The sequence below is a fragment of the Notothenia rossii genome (assembly GCF_949606895.1).
Source record: "Notothenia rossii genome assembly, chromosome: 11".
NCBI classification, from domain to species: Eukaryota; Metazoa; Chordata; class Actinopteri; order Perciformes; family Nototheniidae; genus Notothenia; species Notothenia rossii.
The window spans coordinates 19,622,671-19,649,099 of NC_136910.1; the positions used below are offsets into that span (position 1 = coordinate 19,622,671).

Sequence of the window (26,429 nt, forward strand, 5' to 3'; positions counted from 1 at the left end):
TCCAGGACTAGTTCTGCGGTGAGTGTTCTGTTTGTCATTGTACACATATATCATAGCCTTGAAATAAAGGAAGTTTCAGTTTGTATCTGCATTTGGGTCATGCTTGTTTCACAAACCGTGACAGTACGAACCGACCAAAAAATGGGCCCAGCAGATCCGTTCGAGTCGGAATTATTAAATGTTTCCTTTTTTTTGGCTAACTGCTCGGATAGATGGAAGAGAGCACCCGGAGTTCAGCAGCGGGAGGCTGTATTGTCGGAGGCGCGCCAGATGGCTAGGGAGAAACCAGGTATGGTGAAGTTCTTACCTGGCTGGATTTCAAAGATCCTCCCTGTGTGTGATTCCCGGCCTGCTAGCCCCAGGCATGCTAGCTCCCGGCCTCCCAATTCCCAACCTGGCACCATACGCCTCGGTGGTTTCCGTCTGCAGTCAGCCCGTGCTTCTGCCCCAGTTCCTGCTCCTGTGCAGGAGTCATATTCTGGAACTCGTCTGGCTTATGGAGGTCCACGGAGTATTCAGGCGGCTGCTAAGAGGAGGAGTCGCAAGGCCAAGCAGGCAGCTCAAGCCCCAAGAGCCATGGTTCCGGCTCCAGAACCGGACCTTACAGCCATGTTTCCGGCTCCAGAACCGGACCTTACAGCCATGTTTCCAGCTCCAGAACCGGACCTTACAGCCATGGTCCCGGCTTCAGTGCCGGCTCCAGTAACCATGGTCCCGACTCCGGCTCCTCGTCACCTACTGACTCATCGGCCGACGCCAGCTCCTCGAGTCCTGTCGGCGTACCGGCCGACTCCAGCACCTCGTCTCCGGTTGGCTGTCTGTCCGACGCCAGCTCCCCGAGTCCTGTCGGCGTACCGGCCGACTCCAGCACCTCGTCTCCAGTTGGCTGTCCGTCCGACGCCAGCTCCCCGAGTCCTGTCGGCGTACCGGCCGACTCCAGCACCTCGTCTCCGGTTGGCTGTGCGTCCGACGCCAGCTCCCCGTGTCCTGATGGCTGTCCGTCCGACGCCAACTCCATGTCTTGTCACGTTGGAGGTCCAGCAGACTACTCTTCTGCCGGGGGTCCTGCCAACCCCATGTCCTGAGCCGTTGGAGGTCCCGCAGACTGCTCTTCTGCCGGGGGTTCTGCCAACCCCATGTCCTGTGCCGTTGGAGGTCCCGCAGACTACTCTTCTGCCGGGGGGCCTGCCAACTCCATGTCGTGTCCCGTTGGAGGTCCTGCAGACTACTCTTCTGCCGGGGGTCCTGCCAACCCCATGTCCTGAGCCGTTGGAGGTCCCGCAGACTGCTCTTCTGCCGGGGGTCCTGCCAACTCCATGTCTTGCCACTTTGGAGGTCCCGCCGACTACTCTTCCGCTGGGGGTCCTGCCAACTCCATGTCCTGTCGCGTTGGGGATTCCGCCGACTGCTCTCCTGCCGGGGGTCCTGCCGGTCCTGTGTCCTCTTCCATGGGGGATCTTGCCGACACCGGCTCCTGACCGGCCTCCGGAGCTGTCTGGTCTTCACCCCTCCTCGGACTCTGCCTTGCCCCCGGGCCATCCGCCCGAGATTCCCTCCATGGACTCTGCCTTGCCCCCGGGCCGTCCGCCCGAATTCCCCTTTTGAACTCTGCCTTGCCCCCGGGCCGTCCGCCCGAATTCCCCTTTTTTGAACTCTGCCTTGTCCCCGGGCCGTCCGCCCGAGACCCGTCCTCCAGACCCCCTCCACCCACCCTGCTGGATTTTTGTTTTTTTGGGACGTCTGGAATCCGTCCCTTGAGGGGGGGGGGGTTATGTCACGATTCTCATGTTATGTCACGTTTATAGTTTTGTAGGTTTGGGTGTTTTTGCTGTTTTCCATGTCATGTTTTCCTCTGGGTTATTGTCTGGTCCTTTTCCGTGTGTTTTCCTCTTGTCATTAGTTTCCCTGGTGTGTCTAATTGTCTGATTATGTTCACCTGGGCCCCTGTGTTTTCTCCTCCCTCCTCACCTGTGTCTTATTGTGTGATTGAGTCTGGTGTGTATTTAAGTTCTGGGTTGTCTGTCTGTCTTGGTCGGTTCGTCTTGTTCCAGGACTAGTTCTGCGGTGAGTGTTCTGTTTGTCATTGTACACATATATCATAGCCTTGAAATAAAGGAAGTTGCAGTTTGTATCTGCATTTGGGTCCTGCTTGTTTCACAAACCGTGACAAAATACCTGGGAGATGAGAGAGAAAAAAGTCACAGAGCTAAAAAGAATTCTATGGAAGCAACAAAATCTCTTCAAGAAAGAAAGCAATGAGGCTGATTTAGCAGTCGAAGCTAGCTATGTGGTGAGTGAGATGATTGCTAGGGCGGGAAAGCCGTTTACGGAAGGCGAGTTTGTAAAAAAATGCACGTTGCAGGCTGCAAGTATAGTCTGTCCGGAAAAGAAGGGTCAGTTCAACATCAGCCTGTCAGCTAACACAGTGGCAGAGCGCATTTCTGACTTATCAAGCGACATATATGATCAGCTGTGCGACAAAGCCAAACTTTTCCGTGAATACTCTGTGGCTCTTGATGAGAGCACAGACATCACTGACACCGCTCAGCTTGCAATGTATGTCCGTGGTGTTGATGACAATTTTGAAGTGACAGAGGAGTTGCTTACAGTGAAACCAATGCATGGCCAGACCACCGCTCAGGAGATATTTCAGCAACTGTGTGATGCCATTGCGGATATCGGTCTGCCATGGAAGAGGTTTGTTGGAATTACGACGGACGGAGCGCCATCAATGACAGGGAGAAAAAACGGGCTCGTGGCACTTGTTCAAAGAAAACTGGAGGAGGAGGGTGTGGAGGAGGCTATTGCTCTGCACTGCATTATCCATCAGCAGGCCCTTTGCAGCAAATGCTTGAAGTTTGACAATGTGATGTCTGTCGTTGTGAAATGCATCAACCATATCAGATCCAGGGGCTTAAAGCACCGCCAGTTCCGTGCTTTTTTGGAGGAAATTGAGTCAGAATATGAGGATGTGCTCTACTTCACAGAGGTACGTTGGCTCAGCAGGGGAAACGTCCTGAAGAGGTTTTTTGAGTTGAGAACAGAACTGAAAGTATTCATGCTGGAGAAGGGTGGGATGGCTGTTCCCGAGCTGAGTGATCCCAAATGGCTCATGGACTTAGCTTTTCTTGTTGACATCACGCAGGAGCTGAATGCTCTGAATAAGAAGTTACAGGGCCAGGGCCAGCTTGTTAGTGCAGCATATGACAATGTCAGAGCATTCTCTACAAAACTGATGTTATGGAAAGCCCAGCTCCCTCAGAAAAACCTCTGACATTTCCCAGCATGCAAGGCTCTCATGGACAGGGGCACAGCATTCAGTGGTGAGAAGTATATTGATGCCATTGTGAAGCCACAGGAGGAATTCGATCAGCGGTTTGCAGACTTCAAGACACACAGAGCCACTTTCCAAATGTTTGCAGACCCCTTCTCCTTTGATGTGGAAAATGCCCCTGGTGTGCTTCAAATGGAGCTCATCGACCTGCAGTGCAATTATGAGCTCAAAGCCATGTTCAGGGAAGTGAATGGGAAAGCAGACAAGCTTGGACAGTTCATGAGAGAATTGCCCCCCTCCTTCCCTGAGATTTCCAGGATGTTCAAGCGGACCATGTGCCTTTTTGGGAGCACATATATGTGTGAACAGCTCTTCTCCACCATGAACTTCAATAAGTCAAAGTACAGGTCCAGACTTACTGATGCACATCTTCAAGCCATACTGAGGGTTTCAACTGCTTCCTCCCTCAAACCAAATGTGGCTCAGCTGTGTGAGAGGAAGCGCTGCCAGGTCTCTACCAGCAAGGAGTAGGCAAGAAAGAGCAACTGTACATAGTTATATTGTGAAGAACAGTTCATGTTAAGAAGATGTTGAAGAACTGTTAATGTTGTATTTTTTAATAAATGTTTTGCGGAATACTTGAAGCGGCCCAGACTTGCCCAGACTCTACGTCCAGCGGCCCCCAGGTAATTTGAGTCTGAGACCCCTGGTCTAGAACAAGGCAAATGTGTGTATTTTATTATAAAAATGTGTATATTTACAGACTGTTGCAAAAACTAAGAAGCTTATAAACATCAGGTTTAAAACTAAAAGAGCTTTACAAAAAACACAATTAAAAGATTTTATTTGATATATTTATAATATATATTTATATTTATAGTTTTATTTGAGTTATTAATTTACATTTTTTGTCAAAGAGATGCTGATTTGAAACCGTTGTTACATACAGTTACGGCATTTCCTGTTTCTGCCGGAGAGAGGGGAGTTTGTCCCAAAACTTGCTGCTGTATTTACTCCCTCCACCTGACAGGAGGGAGCCTCGTTGAGCTGCGAGTGTGGCTACAGACGGAGTTCACTCCGTCACGGAGGGGTAGCGTCGAGGGAGTGGTTTGGGATTGGGCCTTAGTTTGTGTGTGTGCTCATCGCGAAACTCAGCCTGAACTCAACCTGAACTCAGGGTTTGTGACTTTGCAGACCGTTTACATGCAGAAAAAGCTACATAACACACAAGAGGACGGGTAATAACTGGAAAAGCATGACATGGGACCTTTAAAAATACTTAGTTAAAGTACTAGTTTCTCAAAATAGTACTTAATGTACTTGAGTAAATGTACTTTAAACCACTGGAGGTTTTTACTGTAGGCCTATATGTTTGTGATTATAGCAATTAAGTAAACACAATGCATTTCTTATTGTACTTAAATATTAAAAGTATATAAGTAACACTCACAATAAACACAACATTATGTAGAAATGTATGTTGTTCAGTGCCTAATTAACATTTAACCTGAGTAAAACCAGAAATATGAATTATGTTAGCTGACAGCATGCCTGCAACAATATCACCAAATGCACCCCGTTACGTTTAGTTTAGCGAACCCTCATAACTTTATGAATTCGTAACTTTTTTGTATACTTTTTTAATGTAGTGGTGTTAATCCTGCTAGCTAGTGTTCGATAATAACTCCTAAAACACTTGTTGATAAGATTATAGGGTTGCTTACGCCTTCGCTGCTGTTTGATAATACGCTTAACAAACCTGTGGCACACAATAGTCCCATATATTTCAGGTAATAAGGTGTATTTGTAGGACTTACCGTGTGTTTCCCCTCACAGAGTCCCCATTTAGCTAACTGCTATAGGCTACTTTTAGTTTCACTTTCAGATGGGTGACGTATGCTTTATCTGTACCGTCTCCGTACACGTCTCCTTTCTCATGAAACAAGGCGACATTACACGACATAGAGCATAGAATCATAGCCTTATCTTGAGCTTTACGCTTTCATTTGCACTTCCTTTAACCAAGGATGTATAAAGACAAGAGAATAGTCAATGAGCAGCAGCCGTTACACATTATGGCCAAAAGATGGCGGCAGTTCTCATCTGTGGGTGTTTCTCAATCGCGAGGATGCTGGCTTGGTAGTCGCGTACTTCCAAGTCACTTCCTTCAGAAACGAAGCAAGTATGCTTCCAAGCCACGGCTTCGGAAAACAAAGAAGAATGGGACAGGCTAACAAGTGTGCCACTCTCTCTAACGGTTTCAACATAAACTGTACCGAAAATAAATACCTCACGATGTCTATCTAATTATGAACTTGCTTTACTTTCACGAAACACATTTTTGGTGGTAACAAAGTAACATATTTACCAACACATGTTCCACGCCACTACATACTTACATCTAAATGTGTGCTGCGTCAAGGGTTTTTGAAATTGGTCCGTGCGCAAAGCATTGTGGGGATTTTAAGGACGCGAAGTCTACCCATGTGCAGCCTCGAAATTTCCGCCAAACTAAGGACGCGGCCTCGGTGGAATTCCAAGTACGCTGGACATTGGAACGGCCCTGCTGCGCCACTTGATGACGTAGCATCCTTGAAATATTGGCTTGGAAGCCAGTTTCCTCGAGATTGAGAAACGGCCTGTGTTCCTGGAGAAGTCATCTTTCAAAACAGCTGAGGTAGAAGAACTGGAGTACTTACATATTTAACCATAGTCTCTGTATTTACTTAGTAAAGCAGACTTTTTAGAAAATGAACCATAATTACTTGGAACTGATGGATCATTTTTGATAAAAGTAAGAATCCTGTATTCAAAATCATAATTAAGTGAAACTACAGAAGTAGCCTAGCATCCGAAATACTGGAAGTACCAGTAGGCCACTTTTTTATTTCATTTTTTCATTTTGTATTCATCTATTCAATGTAGTTGGTCACTTTTTATAGTGAAGTGGTATGAAGTGGTGACGTAGGGTGATGGAAAGTAACTAAGTAACATGTGCAACTTTGAGTTACTTTCGATCAACTAATCGAAATTCTGATCTACTAGGCGAAGATAGGATCAGATTGTATTGAATTTCGAACCTAGGGGAAAACATTAATTAATTAATTCCTCTATTATTACAAAATGGGACATTCTGCAAAACTTGTTATTTTACATTTGGAACTTAACAAATATTTTGACGATTACACTTTAATTTAAGTAGCTTACATGCATGATTCTTCTTTTTAACAGTTATTGTACACTGATATTTCTAAGTTTACTTAAGTGATATAACTTTATCCACCCATGCATTTCAGGATAGTTGTTATTATTGGTTTATAATTATTGTTGTCCATCACATTACATTGATTTTGCAGCTGGTAAATGTATTTAGCACTCAAAGTGCTTTAACACAAGTCAGCACTCACCCATTCACACCCAAATGTAAACACTGGTATCAGAAAGGTGTTCATACAAAGTGTCGTCTGCTCAATATGATAGATTAGCAATCACACTCATTGCTATGCCCTCCAGAGGAATTTTGGATTTAGTGCATTTTAACATATTGAGGATGAAAGCACTGACCTGAAAGGGGTGATTTGGTTTTTGATGATTGCATTTATGCACATAATACATGTTTGGATTTTCACCGAATAAAACACAGAGAAAAACGTTAATATTCAAACATTTATTCTCCCCTACCCCCTGTTCAAAATGTATAAATAAAGAATTTATAATAAAAGGTATAATTTGGCCCAAAGCAATACTAGCCTTGACAAATTAACATTAATCCTGTCATTGCAGAGAAACGTCTCTTTTTTGTTTACTGCACTTCAGCTCACAGCTGACATTTTCAGTCACATCTGACACAAAACAGTCTCACTGGTTCGTTTATCAAAAGATAAGTCTGTCATACAATAGCTGATTAGGGCTAAGGTAAACTCAGTTACAGTGTGTTAAAACTCCTTAGTGCCATACAAAACATTACTCTCAAGAAAATGATATAACATGAAATAATTTGCCTCTATCCTCAAGAGAGGGCTCCATACTTTCATATGGTTTAAATGCAGCAGTTCTATAAAAAGGCACTGTTCCATTAAGGAAAGAAAGCATGTGAAACACTAAACAAACATGATTAATTGCTGCTTATACAGTACAAATGCTTCATTTTTCTACATGTCACAGTAAACAACAAAGAGATGTAATGATCTAAAGCAGACCATTAATATGTGTGTTATGCTCAGCATGCGGTGTGTAATGCCTCCACAATACATAAGATAAACACATTCCTACTTAAGATGTCAAAACACTGAAGAAAATATATTTAACATGTCAAAACACTTATTAACCGATTTCTTCTTCCTGACTGATAAAGGCCTACAGTAACACGTCTCAAGCTATTGCTAGTAAAAGGATACATAGGATGATATTCTATATTCTTCTCAATCCCACATACACTGAACTGCTGCCACATTTCTAACTAAAGGAAGAAATGTGGAATAATCCGCCGCTAAAAGTCGTCCCAACAAAAGCATGATTTCTGCCTTTTTGAGTAATATTTGGTGTGTAGCCGATTACTGAGGCCATAAAAAACGAATTGATATATTTGTGACCTGTTTGCAAAAAAGTTATGTGCTGCTTTATCTTTTAAATTGAAACAAAGCGCTCAACTGGTACCGTGTCACTTATAAGGTTATCAACTAATCATACATAATGTGGACCTGAATATATATATTTTTTGTACAATATATGGACATGACCTCGATATATTGTTTTACATGCATTTGCTTACAATAAATGGTGCTAACATTTTAACATATGAAAGAATAAAGGTTTTTTCCTATTATAACAAGATTTGGGCATTAAGCTGATGCTGCATATTTCTTATTAACAGTACATTCATTTTTATTTTTTATGATCTTTTATTTATTTAGAAAATTATTTTCTTTTACATCCTTATTCCAATTTCGGAATATTCTTAAGAATTGGCGATAATAGCTCTTTTAAATGGTGAGCTTGCCTTATTGTTCTGTTGTATTATCATCTGCATAAAGTGGTCTTGAAATTAAATAAATACAAGTTAATTGCAATATTCTTCTGGGATAAAATATTGTTCAACATAAATATTTATCCTGATAGGGGATGAGGGCCTTTAGGTGGTCATCATGTTGAGGCACTGAGTGGAGGAGTAGTACAATCTGAATTATATGAGTTCTTATTGCACATTCAAGGCCCAAATCCTTAAAGAAATGTGCATTTAATGAAATAACCAGAAATTATTTTACACTAGGTAGCTAGGACAAATATAGAATAATCACACCATCTTTTTCTTTAACTCTTATTGAAGCACTCAGTGAGCGACTTCACTCAACTATGTTTGCCATCACTTTGATTTCACCCATTTATATTTCTACTTAGTTTGTTTGTTATACTGTATCATTTAACAGCAGCTAACCAGACCTATTGATAATCATATACTATCATCATTAAAAACACTCCAGCAAACATTCAGTGATTTCTTCAACAAAGGATCATGTATGTAACTTGGCTTGATAAAGTGAGATACCTCATGTGAGATAGATTGTGTGATCACATTGATAGGACCAGCAGCATATTTGCAATAAATAGTACAATCACTGTAGTTGTTAAGTGCACACCTGTTCATTTTGGTATAAAGGTTGTCGAACATTAATTATTCATTGTGGTTCGTCTTGACTTTTATGGCGCACCAGATGGCGGGAAAGTAAACAGTGCAACATCTGGAGCACCGAGCTGGCTGGTGCAAACATCCGGAAACAATCTGGAAAGCTGATTGAGTTTGTGATGTGTGTTAGAGGAGGGGGGGGAGGGGTTCAGACGCTGGAGGTGTCTCCTTCACACGAGGCCTTGTCTTTGTCTCCCTCTGTGGGCACGCTGCGGTACTGGCAGTCCGGAGCCAGGTCCACAGCAGGTCTGGCTGCTTCAGGCAGAGGGGACGGGGGACCCTGCTTCGACAACTTCCTGTCCCTTTTGTCCAGCCAGCTAAACGCCACAATGAGGAACACGCCGGAGGAAGCAACCACGGCACTGCAGGCGAAGAATACGTGGTAGTACTCGCCCGTCCTGTCGATCAGGACTCCTACAACAACAAGAAACATCATCCATTATGTTTTGTCTTTTATGGGTAACATTTGTTTAAAAAAGGTATTTTCTATTGTTGTATAATTCCCTTAAAAGAACAGGGAAACTTTCATAATAAGGTTCCTAAAAGAGCTTTAACATTTGGTAAATACACAAACAAATTAAGACAGTGTTATTTGGTAGAATCAGGGTTCGAGTTATGTGGGAGCCAATGGGAGCTGAGCTCCCATAAGGAGGGGTCTAAGCTCCCACGGACGCAGTGAAATCATACATCTGTGGGGGTTGCTAATACATTACCAACAACCATTATTTTAAATCACAAATAATGCATGTGTCAATGTAATGAGTGTTATTTACGTTAACAAGGTAAATAGGCTAAAAGAAAAACATGTTTTCCAAAAGAACTACGCATCTCTTGAATAACAATATGCCTACATTATTGCACAATCTATGCCTGTGAGCGTGCTGCGCGAGCCGAGATGATGTGTGTGTGCGTAGTTGAACCTTTTCATATTTAAGTTTGTAGCAAGTAGAGGGCTGCTGGCAGGCCCGGACTGGCCATCGGTAGGACCGGGAGGTTTCCCGATGGCCTGGCGATTTTTTCTTTTTGTATGTATTGTGAACGCAACGCTGTGCAAATGAGGGTTTGCCTCACACAGGGTGATTTTCTGTCTACACTATGTGGCATCTGTTTCATATGGGTGTTTCCATAGATCTAGTCTCTTTATTTCCCCCTCAAAGTGCACCAGATTGATGCATTTAACTCCAAAATGTAAAAACAAATCTTACCGGGGGGGCATGTTTTAAAAACCCTCTTAGAGCTCAGTTTATAACTCGAACCCTGGGTAGAATTGTTTTACTTTAATGAGTTGCTAGGGCAAGAGATGAATGAAAGGATAGGAAAGATGGTTGTGCTTTAACAACAGGATTCATAGTGGAATAGTACCGAACCCAAAGTCTTTTTTATTTAAAGTATAAACTTGAAAATCAAAAATGTTTGAAACATATTTTGGGGCACTAAATTCTGTTTAGTTTTTCAATCTCTCAAATGTCTGATTTATTTTTATTTTTGTTTAACTAATTTTTATTTCAGTTACAGCAACTTCAAACAATCATAACCAGTCATTCATTTCCCCGAGCTGTATCTATATGGTTAATAGATGATTTCATCGAGTTAAAAAATTAAGTTTATAAACCACTTCAGCTACAATGCCAATCATTAGGAATAAAGAGATTCATAGTCCAAGAAAGAATGGAGTGTTTTTAGGAAAGTGTGTAATGCTATGAGTGTGTGTATATGGCTAAAGACATACAATGACAACATTAAGTGTATGGTTCAAAATGTACATACACGGATTAAGATCACATCCCCCTATTTATATTGCCATAACAGGGCTCCACCTTTTAAATAAATACATCAAATAGGTCGAAGAGGTAGTAACTGACCTACAGTCTGTTAGTCACTGTCAGCTAAGTATGCTAACATGTTAACTGTGTCTGCAGGCAAATGTATTCTTCAACACATATAAACAAATGAGGTCTACAACTGTGAGTGAATAATGATTAACACATATTTGCATTCATGAAAATGGAGAAGCTCTTTCAGGAAAAAGCTTTGGCTTTTAAACTCAGCGCAACTATAATACCCCAGCAACAACAGGCCTGACATTAACATTTAGAAAAATATATATTTTACTTAACTTTTATAGTTTTTAGCCATTCAAGTATATTTTATTTTATATATTTCTTACCATTAAATACAATATCCATACGATGATATGCATTTAATAAATTCTCTTCTCAACAATATGTTTCTAATTTTTATTTATTTTAAGGTTTTATTTTCCATCTTATTTTGCTTTTTGTTTGTGTCTAAGACTTTCCCTGTTTTTATGTTAATTTTTACGTTAAAAAACTATTATATATATATTTTTAAATATTCAAGTTTTTATTATTATTATTATACTTTTTATTCGTCTCAAACCTTTCCTTTTTTTTGCACAATAATTAATACCAAAAAAGTACATTATATTGCAGGAAACTATGGACTTATAAAGAATTTGTTGACCCACAAAATAAAATGTTTTCCTTTTGTAATAGAGTATTTTCCTTTATTAGTAACCTAATCCTTTTTGTTCAGTTGTGTCAGAATCCCAGCGTGTGTGATCGTGTGTTGACTCGTATCTGAGGTTACATCACGGCCTGGCTATTAGAGCACTGAGACTAACATGGAGCATACCTGTCATCTGAGACGAGGAGGCCTCTGCCCTTTCCCCGCTCTGCTCCACAACATGAATTACACCCCCCCCCCCCCCTCCAGCATTAGACGCAGACTTGTTTCATACTGGATAATTTAACCGTGCTGAGTATGACGATGTTATTTACAGCAACAGACTCGAGCAGGAGGGGCGGAGCTGTCTATTGCTACGTGTATTGCCATTCTCATAACCAACCAAAAGCACAAACATGGCAGTAAAACACATGCAGTGACACATGCAGGTCATCTGACTTCATGTGTTTTGTAAGTTTAAAGGTCCCGTGTCATGCTTTTCCGGTTATTACCCGTCCCCTTGTGTGTTATGAAGGTTTTTCTGCATGTAAACGATCTGCAGAGTCACAAACCCTCAAAGTACACCCTGTAGCGAGTAAAACTCTAACACAGAAAAGACCTGTCTATGCTGCCCCAGAACGCCTCGTTGGAGATTTCTCTTTTTCCATTTGTTTCTTCCAGGAAACGCATGACGTCATGCGGTTCGTCATAACTGGCAATGTTGTTTATTTGACCATGGCACTGCACCGTTACATCATTTCCTGATCAAAAATTCAAGATTACAATATTTAAACAGCTACTTAAGGTCACTTAAGGTGTGACTGCTTTGACATTTGAAATCCAGGAACATACGCTCAACAGGAACAATGTTTACTAAGGTAATACAGTGGGGCAAAAAAGTATTTAGTCAGCCACCAATTGTGCAAGTTCTCCCACTTAAAAAGATGAGAGGCCTGTACATTTCATCCTAGGTACACTTCAACTATGAGAGACAGAATGGGGGGAAAGAATCCAGGAAATCACATTATAGGATTTGTAATGAATTAATTGGTAAATTCCACGGTAAAATAAGTATTTGGTCACCTACAAACAAACAAGATTTCTGGCTCTCACCGACCTGTAACTTCTTCTTTAAGAGCCTCCTCTGTCCTCCACTTGTTAACTGTATTAATGGCACCTGTTTGAACTCGTTATCAGTATAAAAGACACCTGTCCACAACCTCAAACAGTCACACTCCAAACTCCACTATGGCCAAGACCAAAGAGCTGTCAAAGGACACCAAAAACAAAATTGTAGACCTGCACCAGGCTGGGAAGACTGAATCTACAATAGGTAAGCAGCTTAGTGTGAAGAAATTAACTGTGGGAGCAATTATTAGAAAATGGAAGACATACAAGACCACTGATAATCTCCCTCGATCTGGGGCTCCACGCAAGATCTCACCCCGTGGGGTCAAAATGATCACAAGAACGGTGAGCAAAAATCCCAGAACCACACCTAGTCAAAGACCTGCAGAGAGCTGGGACCAAAGTAACAAAGGCTACCATCAGTAACACACTACGCCGCCAGGGACTCAAATCCTGCAGTGCCAGACGTGTCCCCCTGCTTAAGCCAGTACATGTCCAGGCCCGTCTGAAGTTTGCAAGAGGGCATTTAGATGATCCAGAAGAGGATTGGGAGAATGTCATATGGTCAGATGAAACCAAAATATAACTTTTTGGTAAAAACTCAACTAGACGTGTTTGGAGGAGAAAGAATGCTGAGTTGCATCCAAAGAACACCATACCTACTGTGAAACATGGGGGTGGAAACATCATGCTTTGGGGCTGTTTTTCTGCAAAGGGACCAGGACGACTGATCCGTGTAAAGGAAAGAATGAATGGGGCCATGTATCGTGAGATTTTGAGTGACAACCTCCTTCCATCAGCAAGGGCATTGAAGATGAAACGTGGCTGGGTCTTTCAGCATGACAATGATCCCAAACACACCGCCCGGGCAACGAAGGAGTGGCTTCGTAAGAAGCATTTCAAGGTCCTGGAGTGGCCTAGCCAGTCTCCAGATCTCAACCCCATAGAAAATCTTTGGAGGGAGTTGAAAGTCCGTGTTGCCCAGCGACAGCCCCAAAACATCACTGCTCTAGAGGAGATCTGCATGGAGGAATGGGCCAAAATACCAGCAACAGTGTGTGAAAACCTTGTGAAGACTTACAGAAAACGTTTGACCTCTGTCATTGCCAACAAAGGGTATACAACAAAGTATTGAGATGAACTTTTGTTATTTACCAAATACTTATTTTCCACCATAATTTGCAAATAAATTCTTTAAAAATCAGACAATGTGATTTTCTGGATTTGTTTTTCTCATTTTGTCTCTCATAGTTGAGGTATACCTAGGATGAAAATTACAGGCCTCTCATCTTTTTAAGTGGGAGAACTTGCACAGTTGGTGGCTGACTAAATACTTGTTTGCCCCACTGTAAATCAAGGTGAGGATTTTGTCATTTTTTCATAGACTTGGCAACTGCTCTTCTTTTTGCAACTGCTGCATATGTTTTAACTGGATTATTGAATTACGTCATCCTAGGTGTTGATCTTCAAATCAGGAAAGAAGGAGATCGAACGTCAAGAACATTTGGGCTAACACCGATGTTTAACAGACTTCTTATACAACTGAACTGGGCGCCAAAAAGAGTCGGAAAAACACATTTTAAACATGAAATATGTCTTTTGTGTTTTCACCAATTTGTTTCTGTTGGATGAATTCTAACAGGGAGAGCTGACTGTAATGAGGCCAGTAATGATGAAGACAGCAACTCCCATAATGCAAAAGCAAACTCCTTCTGTTATTGTTTGGATTAAGAGATTCCTAGCAGCAGAAAAGTGCACTTAAACCCATAGTGCAATTCACAAAGGAAATAGGTTTTCAAACTGCAGATGGTGGTCAGTTTATTATGATGAATCAAAACATTGTTGATTGATGTGTGCATCCTTTTCCAGTTCAAAACAAAAAGTACATTATTTCTTGTACTCTAACTGCAGTACATTACTAGTATGTAATTAGGACACAGCAGCTGTTGGGGGTTTCACCCCTGCCGTCTAACCCAACCAATACATCTTCCTTCAGGGCAGCTCTCTCATTAATAAAACTGTTTCTACCAAAGACTAAAATCTGCCAGAGGCTTTTAAATCCAGCTGAGGCAAATCCTATCCAGACCATCTGATTATAATGTGCCCCCGGTCCCTTACCTCTCCCCTCCATCTCCCACTCTACCTGCTAGTGGAGGCCCGATGAGCAGCGTGATGCTCTCCATGACAGCGAGCAGGCCCAGAGCGGAGGGGAAGCGCTTCATCTCCACGATCTCCATGAGGACAGTGAACATCAGGGAGCCCACCACACTCATGGACAGCCCGTAGAAGACCACGTAGACGAGCAGCACGGGGAAGCTGGGCCCGATGCAGCAGATAGTGTTACTGAGCCCGTTGACCAGCAGCGCCGAGGCAAACACGTAAATGTGTCGCCCCTTGAACCAGGGCATGCTGAAGAGGATGCCGAAGGGCGGCCGCACCACGATGTTGACCATACCCATGATGGAGATCAGCAGCGCGGCGCGGCCTTGCTCCATGTCGTTAGCCGTGGCATAGGGAACCAAGTAAATCAGAGGCACCACGAACCCCAGCATCATCCAGGTGATGCCGATGGCGTACACGCAGTAACGCGAGTTGTGGCAGAGCTGATCAAACGCCATGTGTTTTCTCAGAGCAGCCACAAAGTAGTTCCATATCCTCCTCATCCACCCTTTTTCCTTCGTCACTTTCTCCTCCTCAGGCGAAGGGGGTCCATGGTTCATCAGCGGCTGGCCTCGATGCTTGGGGGGCTGCAGGGGCCTCATCAAGGCTCCACACACGCAGCAGTTCAGCAGCACGGCCCCCAAAACAAGGAAGCTGCCCCTCCAGCCCAGCTCTGTGTGGAGGTAGTTACCCAGGAAAGGTAGAGTGCAAAGTCCCAGCGCCGTGCCCGTGGAGGACATGGCATTGGCAAAAGCACGGCGACGCACAAAGTAGTGACCGAGGATCGTCACCGCTGGCTGGAAGCTGAAGCAGAAACCCAGTCCTGAAATGAGAGAAAAACATTCAGAATGGAGCAACATCAGGTATAACATTGTGTTTATTGATTTACAAGATTATGTAAGGACAATGTGCAGTAGAAAATAGATGCAGCCAGTGGTGGAATTACCAAGTAAATTGTCTTGAGTATTTCCATGTTATGCTAATTTATACTTCTACTCCACTACATCTTAGAAGTCAATATTGGACTTTCTACTTCAATCCAAAGCAGCCAATTTATTATATTTTACTCTATACACCTATTGCACGTCTGTCTCTTAGGGGAGAACGATCCTCATCTGTTTTTTTTCAACCTTTTCCCCATTAATTGTTGGGGTGTTCCTTGTACCCTGCAGAGTCTAAGGACAGAGGGTGTAATTTATAATAATGGGCTAAAATAAATCGAATGTAATTGAGTGAGTCTTTTTATGCTTTGTTAATTGTGGATACATGTAGAGGAAAAACCTGTCTCAAGGTAACAGTGGATGAGATTATTCTTATTAGTATATGAATGATCATTTCCGGGTCAAGTATTTCTTTAATTTATTTTTAATGCCACCTAACTTACTCTAACATACTTTAACTTAAAAACATTATAATTGTTTATACACATTTACAGATAAGTATAATTTGAAGACACGTTTTTTGTCCAGCTTTGGTCTCTACCAACTCCTAGGGAAAATGCTGTATATGTTACTGCTAGATATTAGCTATTCTCTAAATGCTATTATTTGGCGGGCAGGAAGTGAACATTTGAAAAGATTATAAATCAGTGGACGGTTTGCTGACCTGTAATAACCCCAGCTGTGACGTAGAGCTGTTCGATGGACTGGGTAAAGGAGCTGGCAGCCATTCCCAGCCCACTCAGGACGCCGCCCAACATGACTGTCGCCCGGCAACCAAGTCTCTCCACCAGCACGCTACAAAATGGACCTGTGGATCAAATGTAATGCTCTTAGTTTAATGCATACCGGAGCAGAATCAGGCTTACACAGAGGAGAGGTCAGCAGGTCTCACATTAACATTTCTTGTGTTTATCTGTAATCTGTACCAGCTAAATGGAAGCACTGAAAGCATGACTGAACACTTACTTTGTGTGAGTACATGGGCTATAGCTTAAGTATAGCAGTTAGCTTGCTGACCTATATAACTGTGAAATTATGATGCATTTCAGGGAAAATACATAGATAGATGGAGAGGGAAATGACTGCAAAATACCAGCACAAAGAAAGAGCACAGTAAATGTTTACACATCAACACTAGACGTATATGTATATTTAGAGAGTATAAAGAGGAAGTTACACATTGGGTTTCCTGAATTCTCAGTGCTGAACACAGCAGGATATATCGGTTAAAGGTCACAACGAGGGGTGGTAAATTCAACCCACGCCTGTGTTGTTAGGCAACAGGGCTGTAAGGTATTGATGGGGAGAGTACCTGGACCATACTAAGCCTCTCAGTGTTTAAAGACTAAGGTCTGCAGAAGTAGCATCAAATATAGAGGATGGGAAAAAAACACTATTAAAAAGGGATAGTTGGGGTTGTATGACTTATGCAATCATAGTCAGGGTTTTACCAACACTAGACAGAGGTGTGCACTCCCAAAACAGGCAGTAGAAAAGGAAATGAGGCTAACCAATGTCTGCTGTGGATGGGGGAACAGCAGCAAAACATATTGTAGCCATCTATGAAAGTCAATATCTGTTTAAAGGGGTCCTAGTGTGCTTTTTAGGGGTTTTCCTTTCCATTAGTGTGTTATATATACTTATTATATTATATTACGTTTTTTTACTATTCATTCTACCGTTTTGTGTGCTGTTTTATATTGTTCCATGCTCACTGCTTGTAGCACTTCGGGATTTGACTTCAAATATTAGTGCGGTGGTGGCGAAGTCGATAGGCAACTGGAAGGTCACTAGTTCAAGTCCCGGCAAGACCAAGTGCTACTGAGGTGTCCCTGAGCAAGGCACCGTTCCCTACACTGCTCCCCGGCAGCACAATGCTCCTAACACTATGATGGGTCAAATGCAGAGAAATAATTTCCCCACGGGGATTAATAAAGTATATATATAAAAAATAAATAAAAATGAAGTGCGTTACAAATGAAACCCATTATAAGAATCTCTCGTGTTCTGTGAGTGACAGTTTTTATGTATTGGGGCTGGTAGATCTGACGAAAGCACAGAACAGCTTTAGTTCCTCATCGGAAGGGGCAATCTGAAGGCAAGGTGAAGTGGACATAATATCCTAAATATCGTTTAAACATCAAATGATATATTGTTTTGCTGCTGTCCACAGCAGTACATTTCACAGCTTCTCGACTGGTATTCCTTTTTGTTTGTTCAAACTGGGGGTGTGCCAACCACAATCTGTAGTAGGTTTTACTCTTACTATGCTTAATAAGCTCAACAGGCCCCTAATTCCAACCATCCAAAATATTCCTTTAATACTCTGTATCTGCTCATTTTATTGTGTGTACACTCGACTTTTAGTTCATGTAACGTTCAATCACTGATGGGATATCGGAATAAGAGCTGCTCAAACTTTATGCAGCTCATTGAAAAGATAAATCTTATGTTCCAGTCAGATTTCTGTCAGATCAGGAAAATGTCTAACATCAAAGCATTCCTGTGTCCAAAAACCATGAGAACTCAAGCAGGTGCGATTTTCACACACCCACCTGTTGTAAAAAAGTCCCTCTACTTTGCTCTGAATACAGCAGCTTAAAGGATAAGACTGGTGTAATTCTATAGGTTCTTTGAGTCCACAAATCCCATGAAAATATCAAAACATCTCTCAATAGATCCTCACTTTATTTTGTAGACTGTGGCTCTCAGCCCTGAGGCCACTGGTTCCTACTGAAGACAAACATCTTACAAACAGTTCAAAATTGATAATCTTCTGTTTAAAAAGGCTCAGTAATTTCTGCTGTGCACCACCGTAGTTATTTTTGAAATGTAACCCAAACAGGAGGAAATGGAGCATTTGTTTGGGACCATTTTCAGCAACCAATAATCCGTCTTTTGCTACTCAAGTGAGTATTTGGGGCCGAATGACCGACATATTGTGACATTAGTGAAGCTCTACAACACATATGAATAAGATATATCAGGCTTTAGAATGCACACATAACTTGTTTGTTTTGGTATTATTTGTTGACAGTAAGAAATAATAATAAAAATCACTAGACATGGCCTTTAAAATAAAATACAAAAAACTGAATGTGTGCCTTTAGTGACCCCCTATGATTCCTTGGTATTCAGATTTGTAATTTCCAAAAGACTAAGCTAACTTTGATGCAATAGATTTTACAATGAATGTTCGATTTCTAGCTATTTTTGAATAAGTATTTTCATTATCAATAAAGAAAATACTTTTAAAAGAAGTTGAATGGATGAATTCAGGGGTCAAAATCAACACATGTTTATGACACATTGCTGATTTGTGCCAAAAGGAGTAAAAAAAAATGCTTTCTGTTGACTTTTAAGAAATGGTGGGGATCAGGTTAAAGTAGTGCGATAGCATTAAGAATGCACAGACCGGTACTGATATTGCCACATCACTTTGTATGACAAAAAAAGGGTGCAGGAGCAAGTTACTGAGCAACGCCTACAGACAAACTACACTTCACTGATTTATGTGTGTGGACACAGGGCACTAATTTTAAAGAATGATGATTTTAACTAGTTTTGACAGTTGATGCACGTGCAGATGTGACAGAAAGAGGATGGAAGTTATCAAACCAATCTGATAAAATGCAGCCGTTGCAAACTAGGAATGTCCTCGCCTAAAGAAATTCTAAGTCCTTCAACACGCATACAGCACAATCAACAGATCTGTGAAACTGATTTTCTCTACCTAAATCAGTTTCACAAAATGAACAGTTATCTTTAGTTTAGATTGGATAAGTATAATACAGATAGGTTTAAAGTGCTTACGTTTTAAATGACTTTCACACATGTTTTGTGGATTTTGCACTAAATAATTGGGTAATACCTTGCATTATTTGCATCTATCCTACCTCCAAAATATGGGCGAGGTTAGGGGCGAAGAGGAGGGGGGCGGGGTCTACAATCTGATTGGTTGGTTAATTTCAAAAGCTAGCTATTCTGTATTCAAGTTAAACCAACGTGACAAAGATACAAAAAGCAGAAGATGTGAGTAGAGAATATGTCTAGTTGTAGTCCAACTGTTCAACACAAGACCTACAAACACAGAGCCATGCCTTCCTCTCCTCCCCCCACCATGCATCACATACACTTTGCACCAACACATCCAGTACACAGTACACATCATAATCTCTAGAACAATGCATGCTCTTGTGTTTTCACATGCCCAAACAACAGATATATATATATATATATATAAAAAAAATATATATATTTGTTAAAATTGCACATAATCTGTAAGCTTACTAGTGCATGTGAAAGTAAAAACTATAATGGTCATTAGTTCTATTTTTTTGTTCTTACAAAAAGGGTGCTTGATTCAAAATGTCTAGATAATCACAGATCAAGGTCAGTGGTTCGCAAACTGTTTGGCTTTTGACAAGGTTTGCAACTATTGATTACTTTTTTGTTTGTCGGTCCAAAACCAAAATATATTTACTTTATTTTGAGATAAAACTGATAAAAGCAGAAGAATTTAACACTGAGAGGATGGCAAACAGAATTTTCTGCCATTTTCATATGAAACATTATGTCAACAATCAAACACTAGCCACCCTTATCATGTTCTTTTTCTTTTCATTGAAATCATTTTTGTAATTCCTCAAGAAGTAAAACACCAAAATCTCCACTGACACTTTGAAACAACTGTTTTTAAACATAGAAAGTTCCTGGACTGAGTTCGAGTGTCAGACTAACAACATTCCTTCCTGTAAATGCGTCCAAGGGTTGGATTTCCTGTGAAATGATCTTCTCTAGGCCCAACTGCTATCTAACTCTCACTTGTTTTAAGAGGAAATCTCTTACAGGCATGATGTGCTGTCGGCAGCAGCACAAAATCCTGCTTTTCACCTAATCTACATTTGGCTTCACACACACAGACGAAAACAAGATGTTGCCAAAAATAAAAAGCTTGATCTTCTCTATTGACCTTAGATAGAGATAGCGCTGTGTGCACCACACGGAGAACTAGTGCACTGACAAAAGAATACTAGTCTTTGAATATACATTTGTGTCAATACAACACAAGCTTTTAATAGTCTATGTATATTTTCTTTATCAGTATCTTTTCAATGCTAGTGGCAGAGGCCTCAGTTCAACTTGTCTACCTACCTAAAAGTGAGTCATCGGAAATAATGCAAATTAGATTTTTGTATTTTATAATATGAATACCGTTCCTAAAAGTCTTCTAAAAAGCTCCAGAACATGAATCCTGAACATTTTGAGATCTCTTTTTCTATTAAAGTAACTAAGTGTCACATTAAAGTTTGGATTATTATTTCTAACCCTGAAGTCGTGATGTTGAGCATATTAAAGTCCACGTGAGCTGTGGGTAATAACCAAACTTTAGTTTCTCATGGAATAATCCTTTCAAAATCAACACGAACCCAGCAAGGCAGTTTAAAACACGCACAAATTCTCTCTCGAGTTTCACTGCTTCCCTGGACAACAACAGCAGGTAGGAGCTAAAGTTACCCCGAGGCTGCGGGGCATTAAAGGGCAACTTAAATGTTAAATTCTTTAATAAACACGTGTGTATCATTCCTCCTACCCAAGCTGTTGCCACAGGGACAGATGCCTCTTCAGCTCTTGCTGCGAGGCGGATCTCTGCTCCTGAACTGTCTCCACCTCAATGGTGTCAGAGTAAAAGGTCCTCACATTCTGCATGCGTCTGTGCCATATCCAGAGAGGATACATCCAATAATAGATTCAATCAAATTACTCTTCCGCTTTTCTGGATACTTTATGTTCAATTTGCAAGTTTAAAACTAATTGTAAATCGTCAGCAATGTGTAAAATGTTCCTCTTTATTGAGTTAGTTCATGTGAACTCAATTAAAAAAGTTAATCTACCTCAGGATGACTTATCTCTTAAAGGGGCCCTATTATGCTAATTTGTAGTGTGTGGGAGAGAAACTCCCTCTGCAGGGAACTTTGGGATTTTAGCCTTTGCAGACCATTTACATGCACAAAATCTATATTATACACTAAAGGGAATGGAAAGCCCCAAAAGGGCCCCTTTAATATAAATGAGCTGAAAGCCTTTAAGGCACCACAATATGTTAAAGAGTATTTTCTTGTAGTTGATCTAATAAAAAAATAATCACCCCTTAACCTTGACCAAAAATACCAACAACAAAAAAATACAGATGTAGAAACCATGGCTCAGGAATCGAGGTCTGAGTTAAGCCATGAATTTGAGGAATTGTTAAACCGCCAGTATACAGGAATGAATGACAGATGAGGAAATAATAAAACAGAGCCCAGTTTATTTCCTGGTATGCCAGCTTTACCTCCTGCGTGCAGCACTGACGTCATGATGGAGGGCACCCAGGAGGTCTCGCTGTTGGAGGCGTGGAACTCATTCTGCAGGTCGGTGTAGAAGATTCCCACGCAGGAGGGGAAGGCCAGGGTCAGAGCCAGCACTACGATGGTGGCAGCCAGCACCACCCACCCCCAGCCACCGTCTGGAGCTGTGACTGTTCCCGGCACAGCCACGGAGCCCCCGCTTCCACCTCCCTGTCCCCCCTCCTCGGATTCACACTCGTTGACCTCTTGAACTTTCTCGATGCCATTGGACTGCTCCAGGTCCCCGGAGGCCTGGGAGTGGAGGCAGCCATCCCTTGTCTCTCCGATTCCATTTCCCTGAGTCATTTTCTGCTGGGCAGCTCAGGAGGGGCTCCTGTGTTAGCTCTGCAGGGTGTGTGATTACCTTTCCTGCCCATGTCACTGTGACTGCTGCTACCTTCAGGGACACCTAGGACGACAAAAGCAAAGAATCCATCAGGCTTTGCAGAGAAGCTAAAGAGGTGGGAAGTTTTTATGGACGGTGTGTAAATCTAGTTTCATCACAATACCATATTATATTGATTCCTTGGATATATTTGCTGATATTACAGAGATATGATTTCGATTACATTCAGGGCCCTTTGGTCGATATAAGGAGATATCGTAAACCCATTTAACACAATCAAATACGATAAAAAAATCTCACACGAAGCAAACATGACATGACAATGTCATTACTGGCCTCTGTAGGAACAAGGTGCGCTTAGATGGAATTGATGATTTGCTCTCAGGTAAAACGTGACTGTTTCTTATAGGGTAAATGTGTAAATCATTAGATCAACCAATAAACAATCAGATCTCAGATGTAAACATTTTGGATGTTATATTTCCTTCCTTTTTGGTCTTCTGAAATAGTTTTTCTTGTATGTAATGCAATGACAAGGTCTGACAACAAATTATAGAAGGAGCATTTCGGAAAGAATTGCAAATGATTCCGGAAACGTGCCAAAGTGAAAAAAGAATAACTGAAATATAACAAAACATTTAGCATCTTTAATAGAGTTTCACAGGGTTTGGAACATGTGAGGGATGCTGTTTGGAATGTTCTATTCTTAACAGCAGAGCTTCAAGGATACAAACACACGATTGAATGGAGAGAGGCAGATCGTAGTGAATAGTGCCTTTACACTACATGTCAACATTCCCTATACACACACTGATTTGCCGAACCACTTATCATCTAATCTAATGCTCATTCACACACACTCACACACCAATGGCACAGCCTACGGGAGCAAATTAGGGGTTCAGTATTTCGCCTAAGTGGGCTTGCAATTATGTAGCGCCACTCAAACACTCACTCACACACACACCGATGGCACAGGATTCAATGATACAGTAGCAGACTGGAGAAGCCCTGGATCAAACAGCCATTCTTCGGATTAGTGAACAAATGACTGCATGTTCATTATAATTAAGCAATAATGGTCAATGGTGCAGGGAAACCCAGGAAAAATGTGCTTATATCTTCTGGTGGCCATGTTTTGTACACTAATCTAATAAACAAAGGCAAGCTAAAAAGAAAGCAATGACCTTTCATTGGCTTTGCTCCTGAGCTGACAGATGTTACGTTGCTAAAATGTTGACATACACTTCAGGAACTCTGAAACAACCCTTTGACTTCTAACCTCCCGTACAGCATGCCTCACATGTTCAGTGTAGATGTGCTCCAGTTTTATCTGCAAAAATCCACACCTAGATGTTTAAAATCCAGTTAACAAAGGAGAGGCCTGCAGGGTTAAATAGTGGATGCAAAGGGCATCTGGCTAGCATGAGACTAGCATGCACTTATGAAAACCCTTGTGAATGAATGGCCCTCTGTGCAAATGCTCCAGTAGAATTTCCCCTGGAGACTCTTCATATTATTTCCAGATGTACCGACGAGTGAGCAGAGCAACATCCCCTCAGGTTAAGTTGCTGAGAATGTGATTAATAGCTAATGTTACTGTACTGAGAAATGTCCTGTACTCTGTCTCTTCAAATATTTCACATATATGTATTTAGAATATTTTACAAGTGCTTTAGCTCATGATCACAACACAAAGAGACAAACAAAAGGAAAACTACTTATATTTAAACAAAAACACTAAATCACATGATCAGAAAATACAGATAAACATATCAGAATAACTTGAAGTGCTTATCAGTCTGCATACCAATTAGTTGAATCAACACATGTTGCAAAAAGCAAAGCATTGCAACATAATGCAGTTCAAAAATAATAAGAAAATACTTGAATTACCTTAAAAAAAGTGCGATATATGGACAATCTTTGGCAGTTTGTATTTCAAAGTGTGGCTTATTGTTATATAGGATTTTCCAGAAAGTCAATAAACAAATGGATTATTTGAACTCCATGTGGTATTAGTCTGTTTTTCTGCACTCCTTTGTGAATTGAATACTTGAAAAGTGAACTTTAGTGGAGAATGAACATCCTGTAACAGTTTCAAGTGAAAATAGAAAAAACTAGAAATACTGCCTAGGGTTTGTTTGCCTTTATATGTTCTATCCTAATAGACATCTATGTAAAATGGTCCTAAATCGCATATTCATTTTTCAAAGAATGGCCTATAACATTTTTTCTCTCTAATTATTATTAGTTCATGATGTAGTTTGTTCCAAATGTTAAGCTATTCCCCCAAGGCTATTGTGAGACATCACATTCCATGGAATGGACGTACAGACAACCATGAAAAAAACATTAATAAACATTATTGTCTACCAATATTGTGCAGATAGAAGCCTGTGCTATGTATTCTGGACCAATGGAGCTTAAAGGGTGGAGAAGCATGTAACAGGAAGGATGCACGTTGGAGTTCCAGTTGGTTAATCGAGTGATAATGTAAAGTGTGGAGAAAAAAACAATCATTTAAAATCCCCTAAAAAGAGTAGACATTTCTGTAGTGTGAAGTCAGACTTTGCACCACACTATCTTTATTAAAAGACAGAAAATAATGTATATTCCATCACAAAAATCAAGAAATTCTTATTCTAATTTATTTCCACTTGCGCGTTTGTGGCTTTGTGTAAAGTTAGGTTGACCAGTAGTTTGATATTTACTCTATAAACATGGGAGTGGTCTTGGAAGTTGGCAAGGAAGCAAATATGCAGGTTCACACAAATCCGTTTCCTATTGAAATTAAATTGTGGTGTACTTTTTTTGAAATAAATTGAAAAAAATACCCTAATGGTAAGAAAAAGCTTTTGTTGTTTTCTGGAAATAAGTTCAGAACAGTATTGATAAAGCACTTTATAGACCAGAACCAAATGGCAGGAATGTTTTTCAGCATGACTGTCTGGTGCCTTCCCTTCATATTCCTCTTCCTGAGTGTGTAAATGATCAGTGAGGGGGGGTAGGCAGGCTTCACATATCTCTGCAATCTGATCCACAGAGCCATGTGTTTACTGTTTCACCTCCAGCTCCCTTTCCTGCAGCCTTGTGTAATCACGCAAATAAAAAAATACGTGTCCCTAAAGGTGTTTGTAGAGAAAATACAGTGTTTTCCCTAGATAAATAAAAGTGATGCTGGACAGCTGATCCTTGCTGTGGGACAGCCCATGGAGGGATGTGAGCGCTGCGTAAGAGTCGCCTATTTAACATGTCATAAAGTGGAATTTGTTTACTTGCATAAGGCAGCAGAAACTAGCCATTATCCCTATTAAACATGACTTATTTTCACATTTTAAACTGTATTAACGACGCGCAGGTTTTTTTTACACATCCACCCACGTGGAAACTCGCTAGAATTTCGTGTTGTTTTCGGATGAAAAGATGCACATAAACACGGTGCAGACTCCATTACATCCCTGTCACATAAAATCATCTTCTCTCGGCAGAAGTCTCGCTTCCAAAGAAGTATTACCACGTCTTCTGTTCCTAAAGTGTGATATCACCCTAAACATCATTGGGTCAGCACTTCGGAGTCAAGAGGAAGCGGTTTAACCATCAATGTCTTCCGTGAATTAACAAACAAATGCTGAAACATCACCTTTTTTTAATTGTTGGTTGTGGTCGTCCAGCTCCCCGTCGGTCCCACACACTCGGGCGCGGTCGCACCTCGATGACTGGCGGGGTAGTACCATGGGGCAGACCGCTGACAGACCAGCGACTGCTTCTACTCGTCGCGGAGCTCTAGCAGCGTCCGCCCGCTCGCGGTGGGAGGAGACTGAGGTTCCTGCGAAGGCCCCAGCCCCAGAGAGGTGTGGTCCTACCGAAGGCCTGTGTGGTGATGGTGAACAGCAGGGGGAGGCTCTACTGAAATACTGGAATATTTATATTATGTATTACTTTGAAATGGTGCAGTGTACCAAATAGCACACCGTTTACATAATTTCTCACGCACTTTACTTGAGTATTTACACGTATGCTACTTCCCTGCTGAAAAAAA

At 41.4% G+C, this 26,429-nt stretch overlaps 2 protein-coding genes across 2 annotated transcripts; one reads left to right on the top strand and one right to left on the bottom strand.

Annotated features, from left to right (window-relative positions):
* Window positions 1-2,131, top strand: LOC307024216 (uncharacterized protein). The gene is made up of 2 exons (XM_079658166.1): window positions 1-18; window positions 213-2,131. The coding sequence occupies exon 2, from the start codon at window positions 271-273 to the stop codon at window positions 1,603-1,605; it is 1,335 nt and encodes a 444-aa protein (XP_079514292.1). The 5' UTR covers window positions 1-18; window positions 213-270; the 3' UTR covers window positions 1,606-2,131.
* Window positions 2,132-6,926: 4,795 nt separating this feature from the next.
* On the bottom strand, window positions 6,927-26,194 carry slc16a5a (solute carrier family 16 member 5a). The gene is made up of 5 exons (XM_079658163.1): window positions 26,031-26,194; window positions 21,987-22,450; window positions 16,317-16,460; window positions 14,695-15,534; window positions 6,927-9,371 (listed from the first exon to the last, which is right to left on the bottom strand). The coding sequence occupies exons 2-5, from the start codon at window positions 22,345-22,347 to the stop codon at window positions 9,106-9,108; spliced, it is 1,611 nt and encodes a 536-aa protein (XP_079514289.1). The 5' UTR covers window positions 22,348-22,450; window positions 26,031-26,194; the 3' UTR covers window positions 6,927-9,105.
* Window positions 26,195-26,429: the final 235 nt, after the last annotated feature.

Coding starts and splice junctions, on each gene's coding strand:
- LOC307024216 (XM_079658166.1), top strand. CDS start 271: ATGGCTAGGGAGAAACCAGGTATGGTGAAGTTCTTACCTGGCTGGATT.
- slc16a5a (XM_079658163.1), bottom strand. CDS start 22,347: ATGACTCAGGGAAATGGAATCGGAGAGACAAGGGATGGCTGCCTCCAC. Junction 15,535..16,316: donor CACAGCTGGGGTTATTACAG/GTCAGCAAACCG, acceptor CTCTCATTTCAG/GACTGGGTTTCTGCTTCAGC. Junction 9,372..14,694: donor CATCGGGCCTCCACTAGCAG/GTAGAGTGGGAG, acceptor TTGTTGTTGTAG/GAGTCCTGATCGACAGGACG.